At 37.5% G+C, this 25,463-nt stretch overlaps 2 protein-coding genes and 1 long non-coding RNA gene across 3 annotated transcripts; 2 read left to right on the top strand and 1 right to left on the bottom strand.

The window, feature by feature from the left end:
• Positions 1–685: 685 nt before the first annotated feature.
• On the top strand, positions 686–6,576 carry ptgr2 (prostaglandin reductase 2). The gene is made up of 9 exons (XM_082143328.1): positions 686–843; positions 967–1,085; positions 1,409–1,600; positions 1,700–1,870; positions 3,250–3,459; positions 3,563–3,684; positions 4,442–4,529; positions 4,606–4,645; positions 4,746–6,576. Exons 1-9 carry the CDS (start codon positions 804–806, stop codon positions 4,808–4,810), a joined length of 1,047 nt encoding a protein of 348 aa, XP_081999454.1. The 5' UTR covers positions 686–803; the 3' UTR covers positions 4,811–6,576.
• A 2,453-nt stretch (positions 6,577–9,029) lies between these two features.
• On the bottom strand, positions 9,030–25,403 carry tmem62 (transmembrane protein 62). The gene is made up of 14 exons (XM_082143256.1): positions 25,005–25,403; positions 22,648–22,759; positions 22,412–22,549; positions 19,158–19,203; positions 18,811–18,952; positions 17,927–18,051; positions 17,058–17,180; positions 16,717–16,872; positions 14,906–15,065; positions 13,849–13,962; positions 13,539–13,623; positions 13,340–13,438; positions 12,163–12,281; positions 9,030–9,829 (listed from the first exon to the last, which is right to left on the bottom strand). The coding sequence occupies exons 1-14, from the start codon at positions 25,179–25,181 to the stop codon at positions 9,521–9,523; spliced, it is 1,905 nt and encodes a 634-aa protein (XP_081999382.1). The 5' UTR covers positions 25,182–25,403; the 3' UTR covers positions 9,030–9,520.
• Positions 13,874–16,827, top strand: LOC309479322. The gene is made up of 2 exons (XR_014199193.1): positions 13,874–13,986; positions 16,659–16,827. It is a non-coding gene; the product is annotated as an uncharacterized lncRNA (long non-coding RNA).
• Positions 25,404–25,463: the final 60 nt, after the last annotated feature.

The following is a 25,463-nucleotide window of genomic DNA, read 5'->3' on the forward strand; positions in this document are numbered from 1 at the left end:
AATTGTAAACGAATCTTTAGAGTCGGATCGTTTTTTATTCTGTTGAACCCTCAGAACCGTCTGAACGATTCGTTTACGAATCGGACTGAATCGGTCCGAGTAATTCTCAACTCCGACTCGTTGAACTGAGAGACGAGTAGCTGATCATAATAGCATTTTATTGATGCACATAAAACGTTTGAGTCAAATCAGGGCTGTATTTTAGTAGTGTTTAATGTAAATTCAATTTGGGTTGTAACTGACTTTATGTTTTTTCAAAGCTGCAACAAACTTACATGAACTCATGAAATTACTGTGAATCTGCTTATTATTTTTATGATGTTGTTGTATAGTATGTATATCCCTGGTTTCATAGACAAGGCTTAGTCCCAGACTAAAATGCATGTTTGAGCTGTTTTAACTGAAAGCAACTTGAACTGAAATATCTTAAAATATATCAGTGCCATTGTTTTGTCTCAAGATGCACACCTCTAATATTTTTAAGGCACGTTTAAAAAAGCTACTTAAATGTCCTAATTGAACTAATCCTGGCTTAGTGTAAACCCTGTCTTTGAAACTAGGCCATATAGTCATAAAAAGAACCGGTTCTTTGAAACGAACTGCTCGAAAGAACCGATTCGTGAGTCTGATTTCCCATCATTACAGCACATGCGACCAGTCCTTTAACTATCTTGCAGCCAATCATACGAGCGCCTGGGTGTCATGTGATTATATCAGGAAGAATGCAGTCGCTGCGAGCAAGATTTTGAGAGTTGCATTATAAGTCTTAAAAACCTTGAGTAATAAAATAAAAAATAAGGAAAATGTTAAATGTAAAAAGAGTTGTGTTGCGCTCCCGACCAGGTAAACCATGTTGATGATTTTGCTTAGTTTACACATAATTAACAATAACAGTCATAGTCCACTAATCAGGACGTGACTGTGCAAGGGTCTCCAGTTCATTGGTTTTCCCTGTATTATGATCAGGAAAAAATGGTCATCCGGTTCCAGAGAATTTTCGTGTAGAAGAGATTAGGAAATCCCCCGAGTTGAAAGAAGGGCAAGTGTTAGTTCGGACACTCTTTCTTTCAGTTGACCCTTACATGGTGAGATGACCTTCCTTGATTCATTCATTCTTTCTTATTATTATCTTTTATGTGGTTTGAGTTTTCATGAAGTAAATACAATACCCTAACGTTACCTCTTCATTCCATTCCCTGTTAATTCTATTCTATTCTGTGTGAGTGCACACCTGTACTTGTCTATTTTGTTTGAGTATATATAATATATATATATATATATATATATATATATATACACACACATGCATATTATTCACAACAAATATCAGCCGGAATGAATGTATTATCATCAAGCATGAACTTATTCACTTATTTATGAAACAATATAACACCAAACTCAAATTCAGCGCTGTCGCATGAACGATGATACTGGAGCAGACTACCTGTTGCCATGGAGATTAGATGAGTGTGTGGATGGAGGTGGAGTTGGTGTAGTCGAGGCCAGCAAGAACAAGGCATTATCTGTGGGCAATATCGTCACCTCCTTCAACTGGCATTGGCAAACCTACGATGTGATGGATGGCAGCCTTTTACAAAAGGTGTAATGTTTATCAAATAGTTTATCAAGTTTGATCAAATAGACCTCTAATGTATATGGATATGAGGATTTATGATGTGTGGTGTACTCGTTCTTGCAGGTTGACCCAGAGTTGGTAGATGGACACCTGTCATATGTTCTAGGAGCGGTAGGCATGCCCGGCCTCACTGCTCTGTTAGGTGTGAGAGAGAAGGGTCATGTGACTGCAGGAACTCACCAGACAATGGTCATCAGTGGAGCAGCTGGAGCTTGTGGGTCAGTTGCTGGACAGGTAATGTGTGACTGTATGTACGAAACTGGCCTGTTCTCTGCTAAAACATAGAGATTTAGTTATTATGAAATAGGATTATAATTTTTTTCCTTTGCATGTCGTTTTGCATACAGACTTTATCAAAACGATCCCCGTTATGAGGATCCATCATGGATCCTCATAACGGGGATAGTTTTGATAAAAACTCTGTATTCTGCTGCCAGGCCAGTAGTTGGCGATGTCACTTTGTAAAGTAACACTACACACCTATAGACTGAACACGTAATACGCATTACGTCACCGTTTTCACAAATTCGCGTTTTGTTGACGATAACGTATCGTTAAAACTTGCACTTTGAAAGACATTTTCAAGTTTGCATTTGCAGGACCCCAAAACACCGTTAAAGGGATAGTTCACTTTGAAATAAATTTTTGGTATGTTTTAGCTTACCTCAAGGGCATCCAAGATGTAGGTGTCTTTGTTTCCACAGTAGTTTCAATTTTGATATTTTTAGGTCAAACCGTTCTTGTCTGTCAGTCATATAATGCAGGTCTATGGTCATTATCTCAAAACACAAGCACAGAGTCCAAATTAAAACAATTCCCCGTCGTCCAAATTAAACAATTCCCCATCGTAAGTGCACATTGATGGCCTAAGACACGAAACGAGCGGTTTGTGTGAGAAAACGAACAGTATTTATATCGTTTTTACCTCTTATACGCAGCCATGTCCGAGTGATCTGATCTGACGTGTGCGCAGACTGGTGCATAGATATATACACACTAGATGTCGCCTTGTCTACGGCAGTTCATTGGAACGAATGTCTTTAAGGCGACATCTAGTGTATATATCTATGCACCAGTCTGCGTACACGTCAGATCAGATCACTTCGACATGGCTGCGTATAAGAGGTAAAAACGATATAAATACTGTTCGTTTTCTCACACAAACCGCTCGTTTCGTGTCTTAGGCCATCAATGTGTACTTACGATGGGGAATTGTTTAATTTGGACGATGGGGAATTGTTTTAATTTGGACTCTGTGCTTGTGTTTTGAGACAGTGACCACAGACCTGCATTATATGACTGACAGACAAGAACGGTTTGACCTAAAAATATCAAAATTGAAACTACTGCAGAAAAAAAGACACCTACATCTTGGATGCCCTTGAGGTAAGCTAAAACATACCAAAAATTAATTTCAAAGTGAACTATCCCTTTAACGCATAAAAAGATTTCCATATATAGTTGAAAACGGTGTCACGTAAATGGACCTCATTTGGTATTATATAGAGTGCTATAAGTCACACTATGTGCTTCATGCATAATACATTCTTAACTTAAATCATTTTTGCTCTGTCCTTTCCATGTTATTTTAATTCTCCCCTCTGTTGTTCAAGATTGGCAGATTGGATGGTTGTGAGAGAGTCGTGGGCATTTGCGGTTCCGACCAGAAATGCCAGACCTTGGTAACGGAGCTGGGTTTTACAGCAGGGATAAACTACAGAACTGGAGATATCAGCTCAGTGCTGAGAGAGCAGTGCCCCAGAGGCATTGATGTATACTTTGACAATGTAGGCGGTCCCATCAGCGATGCTGTTATATCACAGGTACAGTCCTCACAGTATGTGCTGCCTTCTTACAAATGCTTTTTTTTTTTGGTTAATTTCGGAGGGTCTTTTTGTGTTAAAGTGCAATTCTCATGCTGTGTAGATGAATCCCGGTGGTCATGTGATCCTGTGCGGCCAAATCTCCCAGTACAATAAGGATGTACCTTACCCTCCTCCTCTAAGTGAGCATACCCAAGATGCTTTGCGTCGCAACAACATTACAAGGTATTAGAGAGAAACTAGTAGGACCTAGTTTGTTGGCTAATACATTTGGATGTTTGTGGTTTTCTTTATATTCATTTGATGTATGAATTTTTCTAGCCTAACTAATATAAAGTTCAAACATCAGACAAGTAAACAGTCTGTAATAAAATAAGAACAAATTACAAGTGATGGCACAAATGAATACAATAGAATAAAAATACAACTGAAATAAACACTGCTTTAAGATTTTCTGGTAGGTCTAACAGTAATATCCAGGTAAGAAATAGTACAGAAAATGAATAAAGTAATCAAATGTAAAATAACACTGCACTGTCTTCACTGTATTGAATAAAGACTATTTCTACAAAAGTTATCCAATCAAGAGCAGTGAGTGATTTTCTCTTGTTCTTTTGTCCTTTGATTAACATTAATGACAGACAGCAGCAGGAATATTAGGCTACTGTCACTTTAAGACCTGACGGACACGACACAAATCTGATTTCCTCCCACTCTTTACGTCCCTTTAAAACTTTGACTCATTTAAGATTACAAGATACTTGACAAAAACGGGCATTTTGACAATTTTATGTTTGTCTGTTGAAGCGCAATAAGACCATCCGCATGGACAAAAAGTGTTTTTCAGGTGTTTCACAGAGAGCCACGGTTGAGTTATTTTTAACACATTATACAGGAAATATTAATCACAGAAATGTCTGTTTTATTTTTGACAGCCATATAATTTTTATATTCCCAACTTGTACGCACTATATGTTCACAGGGAGAGGTTTGTTGTATTGAACTACTTGGAGAAACATGAAGAAGGTCTTATGCAGCTCAGTCACTGGGTAAAGATGGGCCAGATAAAGGTAAATCTACCACAGTCATGTTTCCAAAACATAACAAACCTTTTGTTCACCATATTCCTCCTTTTTCATTTTACAGGTGTTGGAAACTGTTGTATCTGGTATAGAAAACATGGGAGGTGAGAGTGTGTTATTGTCATTCATTTCTCATGTACTCTGCATACATATTGTATGAACCGTCCTTTTTTATTATATTAATACTATTCTTGCATATTTCAGAGGCGTTCTGCTCCATGATGACCGGAGGCAACGTAGGTAAACAAGTTGTCAAAATTTCAGACTGACACAAACATCTGCATCTGGAGGCCTTGTGGGAGTTTTGCGGTGTAGTTGTTATGAATCTGGACTGGTAACTCAAAGGTTACTAAGAAGCGCTCTATTGAAAAGACATTTGATGTTGCTTCAGTGGGGCTGCCCCTTTAAGTGTGCTGGAAGTCACTATAGATAAAAGCGTCAGATAAATGACAAGTTTAAAATGAAATTAATTCAAATTAAAATTGGTCTTGTTCTTGTTCTAAATTTCCATTTTAAACTAATTTTAATGTCAGTTTTCAGTAACATATCAAAAGTTTAACATTTTGTTTGATTAAAAGTTGATTTTTTTTGGTTAACAAAAGTTTGATTAAAAGAGGTTTGTAACAATGTCTCAGTCTCACCAAGGCTGCATTTATTTGATCAAAAATACAGTAAAAACAGCAATATTGTGAAATATTATTACAATTTATTGTAACAATTTTCTGCTTTTATATATTTTAAAATGTAATTTATTTCTGTGATGACAAAGCTGAATTTTCAGCATCATTACTCCAGTCTTCAGAAATAATTCTAATATGATTTGGTGCTCAATAAATATTTATTATTTTTAATGTGGAAAACAGTTGTGCTGCTTAATATTAATGTGGAGACTGTGATACAATTGTTTCAGTATTTTTTTTGGATGACTGTATACTGTTACTTTCGATCAAGTGAATGCATCCTTGCTGAGTAAAAGTTTTATTATTATTATTTTTATTCTTACTGACCACAAACTTTTTAACATAATATGTGCCAGATATCAAGATGGTGGCTAGTTTGAAAATGGTTCTATTCGATTAGCTTTATCTCTTACATGTACATTAATTGTATTAAATATATATATATATATATTTTAAGACAATAAGATTACAAACTCTTTGATACCTTTACACGAAAAAGACGCCACAAAATATGAAAATCACAATATGAAACCCCTTTACTTTGTTGTACAGTACATGAATACAGCCAGATAAATCAATTCCAATGCAAGATGATTCAGAGGTGCAGAAATGTGACACATATAAATTGAGGTCATTTTCATGTGGAAAAACAACCATGTCAGCTGCAAATCTGAATAAAGAAAATGTGTAGAAGTAAATATGTATTAATCTTTCACTGAAAATATATTTTTTTGTATATTTGTGAACAGCACTTTCCAACATCAGTGAAACTACAAAAAATCACATGATCACAGAAACAGAGAATGCCCATAAAAACAGTGCAGAACAACTGGAAGGAATATACATTACAATATCAATATGGATGCATACATTAAAATAAGTAAAAAATTCAATACAGTAATTAAAACCAAATCACATATAAGCAGATATTTCATCATCAGACATTCAAAGTCCTATTGGTTCACCACAATTCTAGATTTACATGTACTGAGTAAATGTTGAATCTTCTAAAAATGTTCATTCTCACTATAATGTGCCTTAAAACTGCAACAAAACTCTTTCAAAATAACATTCAGGTCATTGAAAGACAAAGTAGAGCAGCCTATTGTTCAAGTCTTTACTTTCCTGAGAGAGAACAGAGACCTTGAGTGACCTGACAAAACAGTGAATCCACCAGAAACTCTTGTCACAGCTCTTTCTGTCACTTGTCAAGTGGATTATGGGGGCAAAACCCGTTTAAACAAAAATGGCCATTGTCCTTAGGTTGTTTGTGGGGTTTGCAACTGTGCAAAACCAACTATAAAAGAGCTGCTTAACATTTCTCTAATAAACATGTAAGAGAATTGTGCACATTTGATTGTTTCCATGTGTTTTATTCTATATGTGACACAGGCAAGTGCCCTTTAGCAGGCCAAAATGTCTGGCATGTGTTTAGATGTGTATTATTAAGTGGCCATTAGTGTATTAATTATTAACTGTGACTACGAACCATTGTGCATTGTACGAAAACGTTCTACATTCATACTCATCTATATAAATATAGTGGTTTCTTCCTTTTGAGAGAACAGTCTTTTTTTGGGGAATATGCATTTGAATGTTTAATAGGTTCGAGTAAATTGTAGATAAAAATCACTGCAGATGGTGGATTATATTTTGGCAGTGAAGAGGCTTACTTTGAGTTACATACCAAAACTTATTCAGAAAAAACGTACTCAGAAATGTAAATTCTGTCATCAATTCCTCGCCCTCACGTCACTCCAAACCCACAAGACTTTTGTTTATCATTGAAACACAAATGAAGATATTTGTAATGATTTATGTTCCTCCACTCAAAGGCCAATCCACAAAAACCTTCATGCTTTAAAAGGTTCAAAAGGACATTTTAAAAGAAATCCATATTTCCACCATCGCTTTATATGAACAGATGTAACTTAGGCTTGTATTCACATAAACATCGATCAACGTACATCAAATATGTACAATGGAAGCTCAAACTGAGAACCAATGAGGTTTGCTCTTGTACGTTAAGTATTGTTGAGCTTCCGTAAAAACATCTTCATTAGTGTTTCGAAGATAAACAAAGGTCTTACAGGTTTGGAACAATATAAAGGGGTGAAATTGATAGAATATTCATTTTTGGGTGAAATAACCCTATAATTCTGGCATCTTCTGGTCAATGTTGGCATTCTATGTCAAATATTTTTGTATAATGACCACTAAACTACACAATTTAACATTATTCCAGGCAATTTGATGCCCCTCGTGTGACGGTACAGTTTTTCCTAGCATAATAAAATGTGGGTAATTTTGGTAAGTAGCCATGTAATAAGTGGGGATAATGCTGGTCATTATAGTTCTGATTGGCTGAACAGCGTCCCATTATGCTCACATACACAGTTCCAATCTGTTTGTTGCTTGGTGACGTGCAAAGCTTGATGCTTTGGCTTTTTTTGAAATTATTTTCATTGGTGGGAGTGGTGTCTGAAACAATTTGCGATAAATGGCCAGCTTCGTCACATAAATTAACCGTCACATATTATTGTGTACAGGTGTAAGAAAATCTTCCCCTCTTTACAGCGTGATATACACTCACCTAAAGGATTATTAGGAACACCTGTTCAATTTCTCATTAATGCAATTATCTAATCAACCAATCACATGGCAGTTGCTTCAATGCATTTAGGGGTGTGGTCCTGGTCAAGACAATCTCCTGAACTCCAAACTGAATGTCAGAATGGGAAAGAAAGGTGATGTAAGCAATTTTGAGCGTGGCATGGTTGTTGGTGCCAGACGCGCCGGTCTGAGTATTTCACAATCTGCTCAGTTACTGGGATTTTCACGCACAACCATTTCTAGGGTTTACAAAGAATGGTGTGAAAAGGGAAAAACATCCAGTATGCGGCAGTCCTGTGGGCGAAAATGCCTTGTTGATGCTAGAGGTCAGAGGAGAATGGGCCGACTGATTCAAGCTGATAGAAGAGCAACTTTGACTGAAATAACCACTCGTTACAACCGAGGTATGCAGCAAAGCATTTGTGAAGCCACAACACGCACAACCTTTAGGCGGATGGGCTACAACAGCAGAACACCCCACCAGGTACCACTCATCTCCACTACAAATAGGAAAAAGAGGCTACAATTTGCACGAGCTCACCAAAATTGGACAGTTGAAGACTGGAAAAATGTTGCCTGGTCTGATGAGTCTCGATTTCTGTTGAGACATTCAGATGGTAGAGTCAGAATTTGGCGTAAACAGAATGAGAACATGGATCCATCATGCCTTGTTACCACTGTGCAGGCTGGTGGTGGTGGTGTAATGGTGTGGGGGATGTTTTCTTGGCACACTTTAGGCCCCTTAGTGCCAATTGGGCATCGTTTAAATGCCACGGCCTACCTGAGCATTGTTTCTGACCATGTCCATCCCTTTATGACCACCATGTACCCATCATCTGATGGCTACTTCCAGCAGGATAATGCACCATGTCACAAAGCTCGAATCATTTCAAATTGGTTTCTTGAACATGACCATGAGTTCACTGTACTAAAATGGCCCCCACAGTCACCAGATCTCAACCCAATAGAGCATATTTGGGATGTGGTGGAACGGGAGCTTCGTGCCCTGGATGTGCATCCCACAAATCTCCATCAACTGCAAGATGCTATCCTATCAATATGGGCCAACATTTCTAAAGAATGCTTTCAGCACCTTGTTGAATCAATGCCACGTAGAATTAAGGCAGTTCTGAAGGTGAAAGGGGGTCAAACACAGTATTAGTATGGTGTTCCTAATAATCCTTTAGGTGAGTGTATGCTTTAAAAACATTTGAGGAGATCCATATTAAATGACCTCTCTGTGTAGTGGCAGTTTCGTGCAGAATCATTAAGAATATCAGGCAGGCTTACTCCTTTCTTGATTGCTCCTCACACATAAAAACAAACATAATTTGACAAGAACATAATGTGCAGATTATCAAAGTAATAGGTATGCTTAACCACACACATCTGTCAGGACTTCAACACTGCTTGGGTTCACAATGGTTGGAACTGGCTATGAAAACTACCGACGTGTCTTGAGGGTCAAAGGTTTTAAACGGCTCCATCATCCACGTGTGATGACATCATCGCTCCACACAACGGATTTGTATATTAACTAAAGGCTATTTTCTCTATCCTAACATGTAATGGGAACGATTGGCAATTTGATGACTGTGAAGACAGTGGTGAAAGGAGGGAAGAGCTTGGCACAAAACAATGTCCGTCACAATGATACAGGTGAAGGCCCCTCTTCAACTGTCAGCGTCACAATGGCCGGTTGGTCTTGAAACGAGGAGGAGTTCCCCACCATGCTTTGTACACCAACAGCAGGCCCATGAGAAAGGCCCAGGTACGTACGGGAGACAGGAAGAAAGCCAGTGGCCCGTAGGTCTCCAGTAGGAAGTAGCAAGAATAGGCTTGCCAGATCATGAGGACCAGCATGCCGAAGTGCATGGCCAGAGTCCTCCAGCGGCAGCCCGGCCGGCAGATTTGCGAGCGGAAGTTGGTGCCACGACACCTGTGGTGAAGACTCCAGCAGAGGTAATAAGTGAGAGGCATATTGAAGAAAACCACCTGTGGATGACAGACGGCATGTTATGACTCGCCCGTTACAGTTAGGGTTGGGAATTGTAAGAAAGTTTCTGGTTGGAGTTAGGAAAACAAACCTTTTCTCATGCTGAGAGTTAGTTAGGGTTAGTTTACCCAAAATTTTTAATTCTGTCATAATTTACTCACCCTTATGGCGTTCCAAACCTGTAAGACTCGTTCATCTTCAAAACACAAATCTTTTTGATGAAATCTGAGAGCTTTCTGTCCTTCCATTTACAGTTAAGCAACTACCACTTTGACTCTTCAAAAAGTTTATAAAGAGATCGTAAAACTAATCTATATGAATTGAGTGATTTAGTCCAAATTTTCTGAAGGGACACCATCGCTTTATATAATGAACATAGAATTTAGGCTTTTATTCACATATAAACATTCATCAACTCACACATCATTTGTGGTAAACAGAAGCTCAAGCATGTTCGCTTGATGTGCGAGAACCAGTGAGATTCAATCTTGTGTTACGCAGCACGTTTGAGCTTCAGCAAGAACCAATGAGGTTCATTCTCGTGTTACGCAACACGTTTGAGCTTCAGCAAGAACCAATGAGGTTCATTCTCGTGTTACGCAACACGTTTGAGCTTCAGCAAGAACCAATGAGGTTCATTCTCGTGTTATGCAGCGCATTTGAGCTTCAGCAAGAACCAATGAGGTTAATTCTCGTGTTACGCAGCGCATTTGAGCTTCAGCAAGAACCAATGAGGTTAATTCTCGTGTTACGCAACACGTTTGAGCTTCAGCAAGAACCAATGAGGTTCATTCTCGTGTTACGCAGCACGTTTGAGCTTCAGCAAGAACCAATGAGGTTCATTCTTGTGTAACGCAACACGTTTGAGCTTCAGCAAGAACCAATGAGGTTCATTCTCGTGTTACGCAGCACGTTTGAGCTTCAGCAAGAACCAATGAGGTTCATTCTTGTGTAACGCAACACGTTTGAGCTTCAGCAAGAACCAATGAGGTTCATTCTCGTGTTACGCAACACGTTTGAGCTTCAGCAAGAACCAATGAGGTTCATTCTCGTGTTATGCAGCGCATTTGAGCTTCAGCAAGAACCAATGAGGTTAATTCTCGTGTTACGCAGCGCATTTGAGCTTCAGCAAGAACCAATGAGGTTAATTCTCGTGTTACGCAACACGTTTGAGCTTCAGCAAGAACCAATGAGGTTCATTCTCGTGTTACGCAGCACGTTTGAGCTTCAGCAAGAACCAATGAGGTTCATTCTTGTGTAACGCAACACGTTTGAGCTTCAGCAAGAACCAATGAGGTTCATTCTCGTGTTACGCAACACGTTTGAGCTTCAGCAAGAACCAATGAGGTTCATTCTCGTGTTACGCAGCGCATTTGAGCTTCAGCAAGAACCAATGAGGTTCATTCTCGTGTTACGCAACACGTTTGAGCTTCAGCAAGAACCAATGAGGTTAATTCTCGTGTTACGCAACACATTTGAGCTTCAGCAAGAGGTTTGTTCTCACGTGTCAAGCAGGTTCGGTTGAGCTTCTGTTTATGTTTATGTTATCTGATAAATTTTTATATGGGAATAAAAGCCTAAATCAAATCTGTTCATCATATGAAGTGATCTTGTCTCATTAAAATATAATTTTTACGATCTCTTTATGAACTTTTTGAAGCATCAAAGTGGTAGTTGCGTAGCTGTCAATGAAGGGACAGAAAGCTCTCAGATTTCATCAAAAAGATCTTCATTTGTGTTCCGAAGATGAACGAAAGTCTTATAGGTTCGGAACGACATGAGAGTAATTAATGACATAATTTTCATTTTTTGGTTTAAGCATATGTATGTTTGTGGAAATATATATTGTGTTAAAAAATTACGTTTTTACTTGAGGTCTATTAGATGAGGCATTACATCTAGGAACATTCTCTTGCCATTTACTGTCATTGTCAGGGACTATTTTTCGGGTTGAAGGATGGAATTGAATGATTTTGCTTCAAAAAGAGCAACATATTAATATATTTTCGGCTTCCATATTTGTAATTTGTGGTTACCTTTTTTTAAAAGCAATAAGGTACTTTGCGTTGTGCCTAACAATGCCCTTCAGCTGTGATTGTATTCACAATACAGCAATGCCTCTCATTCATTTTATCAAACAAAATGGTGAAAAGCTAGTTAAGTTTATGTTTATGTAAACATAAGTTTATGTTTTCATGTCCATATTTTAATTATACAGTCCTATTCTGTGACATTCAGCGTTATACAGTCAATTCTATTTCAAATTTTGTACGGTTCTGGTTATTTCAGAAAAGAACAGATTCTATGTTCCCAACCCTAAATCCTGAATTACCTGCATGACTCCCACGACATAAGTCAGACTGCCTTCAAGGAAATGCCCATCCACAAACACGCCAAAGGCAAAGCAGACTCCATTGTGTCCATCTATGACTTCCCCAATGAACCATGGACCTGAAAAACCAGCAGACAAAGCACAATGTTCCTTCTTCACAGTAATTGCAAGGACACGTTGCAACTGAGTTCATCCAGACACGTCTTCACTGAACTCTTTAGCAAGGGCTACATAGTTATATTTAGCATAATTATTCATTTCAAGTCACTTCCTTTTAAGTGTGAGGTTTCTTCAGAATTCACAATAAAAGTGACACCTGAAAAACACATCTGTGGTTTTTTGGACCCCATTGACTTTCATTGTATAGGCAAAAAAACACACACCTTTGTTTTTATAAAAACAATATCTAATGTTGTGTTCCACAGATGAAATACTCATACAAATTTAGAATAACACAAGGATGAGTAAATTATGACAGAATTTTTATTTTTTATTTGTGAACTGTTTAAAAAAAATTACACCTGTTATGTTTTGGGTCAAAAATGACCAGTATAAATTTCAATTTAATTTATCTCATTTGAAATTTACAGTTCTATTGATTTTATAAGCCCTAATTTTAAACAATGTTTACAGGAATTGTCAATTTTTTCAAAAAAAAAGTATGGAACCTGATCCAAATAGTCTATTTTCTGTGTAACCCGGTTTAACATCCATCGCATGTCATGATATTATTGTACCAATGTTTTGACATGCATTTATATATATTTTTTCTTTATTTTTCTTTAGTGTTGATTTATTTCTAAAATCAATAAAGATAATGTTGAAGAAAATATATCTGTTGTTGCTTACAATGCTCAACCACTTAAAAAAACAAGTGTAAGTGTAATTAAATTGGCACTTTCACAATTTTATTAGATTTTTATTTTTAGTTCATTAAATGAATTATGCAGGTCAAGGGTTAGTTATAGGCATTTATAAATCTAAGAGGCAGTTATCTATAATATAACAATTTTGCCATTATCTATAATTAATTCTCTCTTCTGAATGGTTGAATGGAAAAAAAAATACTTCTCTCTTTCTGTATAATAATGATCACAGACCTTCTACAGTGGTAGTTTAAGTCATTATGTTCCATCAGTGTGCAAAACTGTAAAAGTGGTGCCAGGCAATGACTTACCTAATGCTGTACACAGGTTGAACAGCAGCAGAGAGTAGAAGAACACGTTGCTCTTACTGACAAGATGCAGGGAGATGATCCACGCTTGAGAAGACAGCCCTTATAAATTAGAAGAGTTTATAGCGTGAAATGTCAATTATGCTTTGGCACTATGAAGACAGGACAGAAGATTTGTTATACGTTAAAGCAACTGAAATACCTCTTGTTGAAGATACAGGCATAAATCTGAAGAGTACAAGTCCACCAAGGTTTAGTAATACTATTGCCACAAAGGCAATCCGTGCCTGTGGAAACACAGAGATGCATTTAATATTCATTAACAGTAACTTTTATTGTTGTACTCTTGTCCCATATCCAGAATTTCAAACTTAATCTATGAAAATCCATCTAAAAAAAAAGTGAATTATGACACGTTTAAAGCTTTGATCATTTAAAGGATGAGTGAAATAAACACAAATTTATGTATGATTTGATACATTTTTCAGCACCACACCCTGACTTTTTCCTACCAGTATGTAGTGGTCTGTGAGGAGGATGAAGGACTGCATGAAGCCAAAGCTGGGGGTGAGGTCCTCCTCCAGGGTGAAGTGCTGCTCTCGCACTTTTGAGCGACCTGCCGAGTCCTGGAACAGGGAGACGGAGAAGAGGTGAGAAAAGCTCCCACTGGGCTATTCTCTTAAAAATACCAGCAGTTCCACATTTAACCCTTTCACACGTAAGTTTTAAACATTCTAGCTGACCCCCCAGCGTGAGTTTAAGGCCTTTATTTGCGGTTACTAGGGTGTTCTTGATGGTTGCCAGGGCGTTGCTATATGGTTGCTAAGGTTCTGAATGGTTTAAGCATGTTGCTAAAGTGTACTGGGTTGTTGCCAGGGCACTGCTATATGGTTGCTTAGGTTCTGAGTGGTTTAAGCATGTTGCTAAAGTGTACTGGGTTGTTGCCAGGGCACTGCTATATGGTTACTAAGGTTCTGAATGGTTTAAGCATGTTGCTAAAGTGTACTGGGTTGTTGCCAGGGCACTGCTATATGGTTGCTTAGGTTCTGAGTGGTTTAAGCATGTTGCTTTAGGTTGCTAGGGTGTTCTTGTTGATTGCAAGGGTATTTCTATGCGGTTGCTAAGATTTTAAGTGGTTTAAGCATGTTGCTTTGCAGTTGCTTGGGATATTTTGGGTGGTTACCAGAGCGTTATTATGTGATTGAAGTTTCTGAATGGTTTAAGCATGTTGTTTTGAGGCTGCTATGATGTTCTGGGTGGTTGCCAGGGTGTTACTATGCAGTTGCTAAGGTTTTCTGTGTGGTTTTAAGCATGTTGCTATTCTGTGTTTTCTAAGTGGTTGCTTAAATCTATCTGTATAATATTCTGTCTCCAGATATTCCTCCCATCCTCCATAAGACATTCCTTAAAAAGTCTATGGGAATTTTTGTTCAATTTATCATCAACCAGACAGAATTTGATTGTCCAGTTGTTAAGAAAAAAAAAAACTTTCCTCAAGTCGTGTGGTTTGAGGGAATGGTTACTCCCTAAAGTTTCATACTTAGGGTTGATTACCTAATCATTACCTACCTCCACTTTTACTCTGATAGTGTGCAGTCCAGTAGCGTAGAGAGTTGGATCCCAGAGCAGCACATATAAAGGACCCCCAGCGCTAACCGCTTTTCCCAGTGAAACTCCATCCACACTCACATACACAGCTGTGATCGGAGATTCAGAAAAAGCCAGGACCCTACAGAACCCGACACATGGCACATTCAGCAACAAGAAGTGCATCTTCAAAATGTGGCATTTTTAGTATGACGGGACAAGACAGTGTGAGGTTTAGATGAGAGACAATAATGCTTCATAAGTTTAGAGCTGCATGATTAATCGTTAAAAGATCGTAATCTTGATTCGAAACACATACGCAATCTCATAATGACAACAATTCGCCTGTGTCTAATAAACCTATGACCAAATCACACTGCAACATTCAAAAGTAAGTAACCTGAAAGTAACTTGGCGATTCAAATAGCAATTGTATCAATTACATCGTTACGCCAGTAGGTGGCGACAAGTGACGTTAAAAAACATATTTGTTATTGAATCATTCATTCATGAGATTAGTTAAAAAACGTTGATTCATCCAGAAATGAAACAAGTGAAGTCTTTAAGAGTGAGTCATTGAATCATTCATTCAAAGTTCACCCAAAAATGAAAAATCTCTCATCATTTACTCACCCACATGTCGCTCCAAACCCGTACTGTAAGTCTTTCGTTCATGAATGTTCGTTAATGAATTTTTTTTTCATTTCGCTCATCTTTTTGATGAAATCTGAGAGATTTCGGTCCCTCCAGTTACGCAACTACCACTTTGACGGCTCAAAAGGTTCATAAAGAGATAGTAAAACTAATCCATATGAATTGATGGGTTTAGTCAATTTTTTTTAAGATAATCAATCGCTTTATATGATGAACAGATTTATTTTTTGATTCATATTTACTTTTATTCACATATAATCATTGATCATCAAACATAACAGAAGCTCAAACGTTCTGCGTAACACATGATAATGAACCTCATTGGTTCTTGCTGAAGCTCAAACATGCTGAGTAACACATGAAAGAACCTCATTGGTTGTTGAATGTTTATATGTGAATAAAAGCCTAAATTCAATCTGTTCACCATATAACGCAATCATTGGACTAAACCACTCGATTTATATCGAGCGGTTATATATAACGGTTATATAGCGGTTATATAGCGATTTATATCGGCTTAGCTGGGCCAAGCCTCTTGAACAAGCTACCTGCTGATATACGTACAATCACTGACTTGGGCCTCTTTAAGGCTAAGCTTAAGACTTATTTATTTAGACTGGCTTTTAATTCATAGCAGTTGTTGTGGCATTTTGTGTTTTCTTTGTGGCATACATTTTGTTTTTATACTGCATTATATATTTTATTATATTTTGCATTAAATTGTTGTCATTACATTTTTTCCTGGAAAGCACTTTGGTTCACCTTGAGTGTTGTAAAGGCTGTATAAATAAATGTTGATTGATTGATATGGATTACTTTATCTCTTTATGACCTTTTTGAAGAGTCAAAGTGGTAGTTGCGTCAATGGAGGGACAGAAAGCTCTCAGATTTCATCAAGAAGATCTTAATTTGTGTTCTGAAGATGAACGAAAGTCTTACGGGTTTGAAACAACATGAGAGTAATTAATGACAAAATTTAAATTTTTGGGTGAACTAACCCTTTAACATTTAACATTAAACATGGGAGAGTCGTGATCTCTATTTGAAACAAAAAAAATTTAATTCTCATTTTATCGTGCAGCTCTAATCAACATTTGGTGAAGGTTCTTGAAGGTTCAAGAGGACACACACAGAGACACCTGATGTGCGTGGAACGGCGGATACGACCCAGAGGCTCCACTCCTGGGTGAAGGTACTGTGCGTCTTTGGGATTGGTGATCAGCACAGCTGGCCAGTCCTCAAACGTCAAATCAGAGAAACTAAACAGGTCATGGTCGAAAGCCAATATCCTGTACCTGAACCAAGAGAGAACTGCATGTGACTCCTTTTTTATTTATATATATATATATATAAGAGTTAGGGCACAACAAAATATCTTCCTCATATATCAGCTGTTGTTCTTGTACTTGTTCACACAGTCAGCTATATTTACATTGTGCGGCATTCCCTTGAGTGTGGGCCTCGTTCTTTGTGAACTTACCTGCGGTTCTCCATCCAGTCTCCCAGCTCTAACTCCATCGTGCCTCCTTGATGTCGACTGTGCAGTACTGGCATGAAGCCTCCAAGTGTGTGTAGGTGCCCACACAAATACGCTACGGCTGTACTGTAAAAAAAACAGAAAGGATGAAATTCCAAGGTTTAACAGAATACGATGTGTTTGCACTGAAAAGAATGGACTTATAGGCTGCAATTACCCTACAATCCATTTGCTTGCATTTACTTAAGACACTATGTACTGTGTACACAATAAATGTCCTGCCAAGACTGGCTGCTGAAAATTCAGCTTTACCATCACAGGAATAAATTTCATTTAAAGCTGCAGTCTGTAACTTTTGGCACACTAGCGGTTAATAAACATAACTGCATGTGTCTTGTGGAAGAACAGTGTAACCGGAGCTAGTTCTCTCTGTTTATGTCTATGACGAGTCATGCAGGTACTGGGCTACTCCACACTGGTACAACCTGAACCAGTCTAAAATAGTCTGAATATAAACACTTATTATAGGTGTACCGTAGTGATTCAGGATAAGACAAAAACATGGTTTGGAAAATGGATTCATGATGTACTCGGTTATTTTATAAATTCTGGGGGGGGGGACTGCAGCTTCAATATATATTAAAACATTTAACTGTAAACTGTAATCATATTTGACAACCTTATGCTGTTTAGTCAAAGTTTTGGCTAAGAAAAATAGACAAATCATCTAAAAAAAATATATATCTCAAACATTTTTGCCATTTATAAGCATACTGCAACATAAGTATATATGATTTGTTCCAGATATCACTGAAAAAAAATATTTTAAAAATCAAATTGGATGACAGAGTTACTGTGAGATTTCTCCAAACCTCATGAGCTCTCGGATTCCTGGGAAGGGAGAGATGACAGTAGATGTGGTATAATGTCCAAACCAGATGGACTTGTTACTGCTCAAGCTCTCCTCTCTAAAGGTCGCCAACATGTCCATCTGAGTCTATGGGGAACATTCATATTTCAGTCCAAAGAGAAAGTTGTCATCACGTTTACATAGAGCTGCACGATTCTGGATAACTTGATAATCACGATTTTTTTTGCCGATTCCGAGCAGACAACTGAACAAAATAATGTAATGTACTAGAGTTTCCGACAAAATGTTAATTACTGCAGTCTATTTAAAATGTTTAATTAATCTGTATGAATTATAAAAAAGAAAACGGTGTGAATGATTCAATGACTCATTACTTACTCATTTCATTACAGGATAAATCTGCATTTTTGAACGAACCTCTTGAATGAATGATTCAATGACTAATATATTTTTAACAGTCACTTGTCGCCACCTACTGGCGTAACAATGTAATTGATACAGTCGTTGAAGCGCCATGTTACTTTCAAAGAGTGCTCTATTTTGATCACTTCCATAGACATCAGTGTTTATATCAGAACTATAAACTTTAATCCCAGTAATTCTGTGATAATATGGATATTTGTAACAGAAATAATGATACTGTGTGGTTAAAAGACTGTTTGTGAAGCGGTTTCATACCAATACATGACAACTGCTCTCTCTGGCTCAAAAGGCAGATGTTTGCTGTGATCGTACTTGTCAAATGTTTAATAGACATAGCCGAATCGCTGTCATTTAGGAATAAGATTGCGTGGGTGTTTGAATCGGGATCGCAAAACTTTTTTAACGATTAATCGTGCAGCTCTACACTTACATAAGCAAAGCTAAAATGAACATATCTCCTACTTGATTGATAATCCCATAGAAGTTATAGGGCCGTTTGGGTCCAGGGGTCAGAGTGGCATCGGCACAAATGAACGAGTAGTTCCCAAAGGGGGTTTGGTGTATGTAGTGGAAGGATCCAACTTTCTGATTGGCAGAGTACTTCCTAAGTATTCAGAAAAGGAAATAATAAAACGGTTGACAAGTCAGTGTAAATCTTGTATAACTGGTCTGACTGGAAAAAGTCATTTCACATGACTACTAAACATGCATTAAAAAAGTAAAGGGATTTTTTAATGTCGACTTTAATATCTGAACCTTTGTGTAGCTTTATAGCCATTATGTTCTGCATCTGTCATATTTGTACAGACCTGTAATAATTGTTCACGCTCTCCAGAGAAATAATATTAAAGGCATCTGAAGGAGACAAGAAGAGAATATTAGTCAAGATTTCCTGGAAATGTAAGAAGAGTGGGGACAAAATAACTGATAATGGAGCTCTTATTACATGTCTGGCAGCTTTCGTAATGTAACACCAGTTACACAGCCTGTGGGGAAATGGGATAATGGGAATAGGGGGAAAATGATATGTGAGCTATGCGAGTTCATTATGCTGATGCCATTTTTGTACCTTAATATTTATATACTTATACCAGATGAAACATTAACTGTATATTAAACATGTATTTTGATTGGCTGTGATTCTGCATAGCATTTTCTGTTTTAGTATTGACTTGTCTTTGCAAACTTAAAAGTGTCACATCTGGTTGGTTGTAAAAAGAAGCTTAAAGGGATATATGTCAGTAGAACTATGGCGAAATATAATTCTTACAGTATAATTTAGACTTAAATTTCAGTCTGTTTCTCACGGAAAGTAGTCAAATGGCTTCTGAAGTTTTGGAATGCAGTGTATGAGTATTTTATCGTATATTATCGCAATCAGTTTTATGGAAAATTGCAGAATGAACATTCATCTAAATACTGTCTCCTTTTGTGTATGACAGACACAAATAAAATATCATATGGGTTTGAAGAGTAGCTGAGTAACAGTGTTGTTATTGTTAATTAAAACTAAACCTATAAACCCCCCCCCAAAAAATCATTAATCGATCATTGAAATAAAGCTCAAATAAAATATGAGATAAAAAAAAAAAAAAAGATTAAAACTTTAACATTAAAATGAAAAATCTAAAAACAAAAGTGAACCCAAAATATTAATATATACTAAAACAAGGCTGTCTGAATGATGACAGAATTTTCATTTTTGGCTAAACTATCCCTTTAAATCAGTGGTTCTCAATTCCAGTCCTCGGACCCGCTGCTCTGCACATTTTGTATGTCTCCCTTATTTAACACACTTGAACCGGATCATCAGCTCGTTAGGAGAGACTCCATGAACTGAACTGAGTGTGTCAGATAAGAGAGACATACAAAATGTGCAGAGCAGCGGGTCCCGAGGACTGGAATTGATAAATCAAGATAACTAGAGTAATAAGATGATAAGCAGCCTCATGATGGCAAAGTTGTCATTAATCCACCGAAGTTTGTTCTTGTGTCACAACAAGCAGGCAATATCCTGTTTAATAGAGCTGGGCTTCATTTCAAGTCATTAGTGTGACATAATAGTGTCCAGCTGTCTTTGCTTTAATTGTTTTATTGCCAACAGACACTGGGACAAAGATGTACAATTATTGTCCCTGACAAACAGTGACGTGCGAAGAGGAAACTTAATTCTGATCTTTATTTAGATCTCCCACCCAAACCTTCAGACATGTCTAAGATGAAATCTGGACACAACTGACAATAGAAAACAAAGCTAAAGTGGGTCATTTTTGCAATGTTAAAATATTTTTCCTATCCCACTGAAATATGCAACTTTATGTAAGCTCCATTCGGCTACGTCTATATTAAAGGGATAGTTCACCCAAAAAAATTTAATAAAAATCATTTCTAACCCTCAAGTTGTTCCAAACGTGTATGAATTTCTTTGTCCTGCTGAACACAAAACAAGATATTTTAAAGAATTTTGGTAACCAGACAGTTGATGGAAAATACAGTATTGGAACAACATGAGGGTGAGTAAATTATGACAACATTTTTTGGGTGAACTATCCCTTTAATCTGGATACGTTTCAAAATTCAAAATGCTCTCCATCCACACTAGCGTTTTCCAAAAGTTTCACATCCACACTGAAACATCTGAAAACAATTAAATCACATTACTGTGCATGTATAAAAGCTCACTAGGTGATACTGAGAGAGCAGACATAATAAAGTTCTCACGCTATTTTTCTGGCACGATCATTTTATTAGTAAAATATCCGACCACTCTCTGTTGAGTCCAGGTCGCACTCAAAATGGCCAGTACATGTACAGTCTAAAACAGACGACAACAATGATAAAACGATTTTAAAACGAACCAGTTCACACGGATCCGCGAAAATGACTAAAAACGCTGTATTCTGCTGCCAGGCCAGTAGTTGGCGATGTCAGTTTGTTAAAGCTACACTGTGTAATTTTTTAAGTTGATTCTTAGCAAAAAACACTTTGTTCGTTCAAAATGATATGTGCTCCTTAATGTGTAATTACTTCTACCAACTAATCAAGTATTCTCGTAAGCGTAGAATCTGCCATTTAGAATACATATGAGCGAGTCGTTCGAATGGCGGCAGCCATGTTGCGCCTCCATCTTGAAAATACATTAGTCAAAAAGGGACATACCTGGAAATTCAAGCTTCGCCTTTCGCGTTTTTACACTCAGTGGCACCGTGACGAATACGAGGGGGAGATTACTCGCGACTGCCGGCAGATTTGAAATAATACGGCCACCGTAGAAGTTAAAACGCCCTCGGAATGGGAGGGGCTAGAAAGTAATATTCAGTTGGCAGTCATAAACAATTTCACCGCTAGATGGGAGAAAATCCTACACAGTGTAGCTTTAAGAAACGCTACGCGCCTAAAGACTGAACACGTAATTTGCACGCACATGATGTCACCGTATTTTATAGTTTACATGGAAACGATAACGGTATCGTTTTCAAAAACATGCACTTTGAAACCCGTTTTCAAAAGCTTACGTCTTCAGGCCGCCAAAATGCCATTGTCGCATAATAAGTTTTCCATTTTTAGTTGAAATCAGTGTTGTGTAAACAGACCCTCAGTGTGGACAGAAGGCCAAAACGGAGAGAAAACGATGCGTTTTCAATCGAGAATGTATTAGTGTGGACAAGGCCTTTCTTGCTGTGGCTCCAGCTGTGATTTTGGGGCAAAACTATCAGTTTTACTGACCTACAGCAGACAGGCAGAGAGTATTCAACACAATCTCATGGCAATTCGTAACTATTTTACATTTTGTCGAATTGGTAGCTAATTCAAATTAATAGTTTTTTTGTAAGATCGGCTTACACCCCAGTGAGGGTTGTGTTTAGGGGTGGACTTTCATGCTTACTTTTCTTTTAAAAACCGTATGATGTGAAATGAACCGTACGAATTCATACAAAATCGCCGCCTTGTAAAATAGTTACGTTGTTCAGGTTCAGGACCAATAGATCAGGTTGGAGTGTTAGGGTAAACCTTGATATTTTCAAAACTTCATCCTTAATCATAAATAATAAAAAATAATCACCATGGTTTCCTCGAATGTCAATCCATTTTGTGCGTTCCAGCACTCGTGATCTTTTAAGGACGTTGTGGTAGGCCTGCCACTCCACTTCATGTTGAAGAGAGCCCATTTTACTCTCAGTCTTTGCATCTGTTAAGTCACCTGTTAAAATAGTCGAAGTAAAAGACACGTGAGTGTTTATGTGTGTTATGTTGCATATACAATCTAATTCTATCTATAAATAACATATTTTAGCTCACCTGTGGCCAGCACAAGATCAGGTTTGATCACATCAATAGTGTCACTACAGAACCTCTCGAAGTCTGGAATGCGCCTCGGATCGTGGAAACGACTGATATGGATGTCGGACACCTACACAGAGAAATCAGCACGGTTGGAAAACAGTTCATAATGAGTTTCATGCAGGCCTGTGTGTAGTTAACAGTGGGAGTTGGAAATCTCACACATAAAACTTACTAGCCTATTTATAGAACAAGTGTCACTGGCATATTAGAGGAGGCATCTCTTATGTGAGAGTTAGTACACAGCTGAAGGTTTCATGTTTAACCATACAAACTATAACATAAGGGCTTTATCCACACTGTACATACACATTAGAGTGACATGCTTTTTGTTTCCAGGATGTCATATAGTAGATAAAAAAAAAAAGCTAAATGGTCTCTTTCTCTCATATAAATAAATAGACTATTTTATAACACAAAAAATAACACAAATTGATGTGACCATTAAAAAATGATGAAAGTCTACACTCAAAGAAATGTTTTAAAATATAGTTTCATCAAAATACACACCAACAAAGTGGTAGAGTTAGAGTACTGTGTTGTGGAGTGTGAAGGACACACAAAGTAATTAAGCCTTCTATTTAATTAAATTAAATTGTTCTTATAAAAATAACTATTCCAAGAGTCATATCTTACTCATCTTTGAAGAACCAATTATGAACTAACTATCCTCTTTTCTAAGACAAGGTACAACGGGCCAAAAGGACCCCCAAGTGATTTATATATGAAAGACACATAAACTAAAATTGTAGCTCTAACTGTTTGATAACAGATTAATAATAATACAGTTATTCTAAAGAAATATTTAACAAATTTATTCTAAAATAAATTAAATATTATAAAATGCCTTTTGCTGAAGTTGTGTCCCAGCATTAACATATTGTATTTACTGAAATTGTGTAATTCTATTACAATAAAAATACTGAATGTATAATGTAATATACACTGCTCGGCCAAAATAAAAAAAAATAAAAACAAGGAAAAAATCCTTTAAATATGTCATTTTGGTGATCAAAGATGAGTTTTAAGGGAAACAATTAGGCTACTGCCTACAGGGGGACTTGAAGAGTATATGATTGGATCATTATTGCTGTGATTATTATGTTTCTAGCATGTTATATGTTTGGCAACAGTTCTTCTAACCCTAACCCTAGTGTGTAGCTTTTCATTTCGGAAATAACAATGTAGGAAGACACATCATGGTCATATTCCACTGAATAATTCCAGGATGTCAATGTCAAGATTCATCAGGCTCGGTTGGGATCACAACGTTTATTTCCATCAAGAGGTGCATCAAGTCGAGCACTCTGTAAAGACTACTACTCCAGCACATCCCAAACACTAATTTTTTAAATATATATATATATATATCTTAAAGGGATAGTTCACTTTGAAATAAAATGTTGGTATGTTTTAGCTTACCTCAAGGGCATCCAAGATGTAGGTGTCTTTTTTTCCGCAGTAGTTTCAATTTTGATATTTTTAGGTCAAACCGTTCTTGTCTGTCAGTCATATAATGCAGGTCGATGGTCACTTGTCTCAAACAGCATGCACAGAGTCCAAATTAAAACAATTCGATATATACAATAGATGTCGCCTTGGCTACGGTTTCGCAGTAGCCAAGGCGACTTCTATTGTATATATCTATACCCGCCCGCGCTCTCAGATCACTTGGACGTGGCTGAGTTCAAGAGGTAAAAACGATATAAAAACTGTTCGTTTTCTCACACAAACCGCTCGTTTCGTGTCTTAGGCCATCAATGTGTACTTACGATGGGGAATTGTTTAATTTGGACGACGGGGAATTGTTTTAATTTGGACTCTGTGCATGCTCTTTGAAGTGGTAGACCTGCATTATATGACTGACAGACAAGAACGGTTTGACCTAAAAATATCAAAATTGAAACTACTGCGGAAAAAAAGACACCTACATCTTGGAGGTAAGCTAAAACATACCAAAATTTAATTTCAAAGTGAACTATCCCTTTAAGACTAGAGTTGTAGGCCCACCCAATATTTCTTATGACAATAGAAAAGTTAATATTTATATTACATCAGTATACTACATCAAATAATTGATTACACTGGAATTGTGTGATATGTGTCCTTTACAAATAATTGTTCATTTCATTTTTGTAACACCTATAACTGTAAACTGTATCACCTATAAATGTACATTTTACGCACAAAAATCCTGAACGAAGGATAAATTATTATGATAGAGCACAAAATAAAAGCCATCATCAGCTCAGTGACAGCCTAATGACAGTGTGACACGTTATCATGGCCTCTCTCATTCACTGCTTAGTGCTTACCTGCACAAACCAAAATATATTGTCCCGCTGCCCGCTGGGAAACGGTGGGCTGATCTTCTTGGACTGGTGCAAACTGCGCTTCGGGTGCCAGGCGGTGTCATAGCTGTCAAACAGCCAGGTAGTGAAGCAGGCGAGCAGAAGCCCAACAATCATCAGCGCCGCGAACAGCCTGAGCATCCTGATGAAATCACACTCCCTTCACTTCACTTCAGTCACGCGCTTCTCTTCTTCATGTTGAAGGAGCCGAATGGGGAATTCAGACAGCCTCACATTCTCGGTCACTCGGTTCACTGAACGCTAGACAGAGGCGCAATGGAGGAGCAAATCAGCGCGCTGTAATCATAGACGCTGTAATCGCCAACATCATCAATGGGAAACTTCCGGGTGGCAGGATTCTGTCCGTAGAAATTAAACTGATGGAAGAGAGATCAATGCCGAGGGGGGCGGAGCTAAGATACT

The sequence above is a fragment of the Leuciscus leuciscus genome, assembly GCF_965113295.1.
Source record: "Leuciscus leuciscus genome assembly, chromosome: 17".
Taxonomy (NCBI): domain Eukaryota; kingdom Metazoa; phylum Chordata; class Actinopteri; order Cypriniformes; family Leuciscidae; genus Leuciscus; species Leuciscus leuciscus.

Bases quoted from the DNA above. Each gene is read 5' to 3' on its own strand.
- ptgr2 (XM_082143328.1), top strand. From the start codon at position 804: ATGTTAAATGTAAAAAGAGTTGTGTTGCGCTCCCGACCAG. The intron at 1,086-1,408 runs GTGAGATGACCT...ACTCAAATTCAG, and splicing joins TTTCAGTTGACCCTTACATG to CGCTGTCGCATGAACGATGA. The intron at 4,646-4,745 runs GTGAGAGTGTGT...TGCATATTTCAG, and splicing joins TGGTATAGAAAACATGGGAG to AGGCGTTCTGCTCCATGATG.
- tmem62 (XM_082143256.1), bottom strand. From the start codon at position 25,181: ATGCTCAGGCTGTTCGCGGCGCTGATGATTGTTGGGCTTCTGCTCGCC. The intron at 16,873-17,057 runs GTAAGTTCACAA...CTCTTGGTTCAG, and splicing joins GACTGGATGGAGAACCGCAG to GTACAGGATATTGGCTTTCG. The intron at 15,066-16,716 runs GTGTCTCTGTGT...CGGGTTCTGTAG, and splicing joins CGCCGTTCCACGCACATCAG to GGTCCTGGCTTTTTCTGAAT.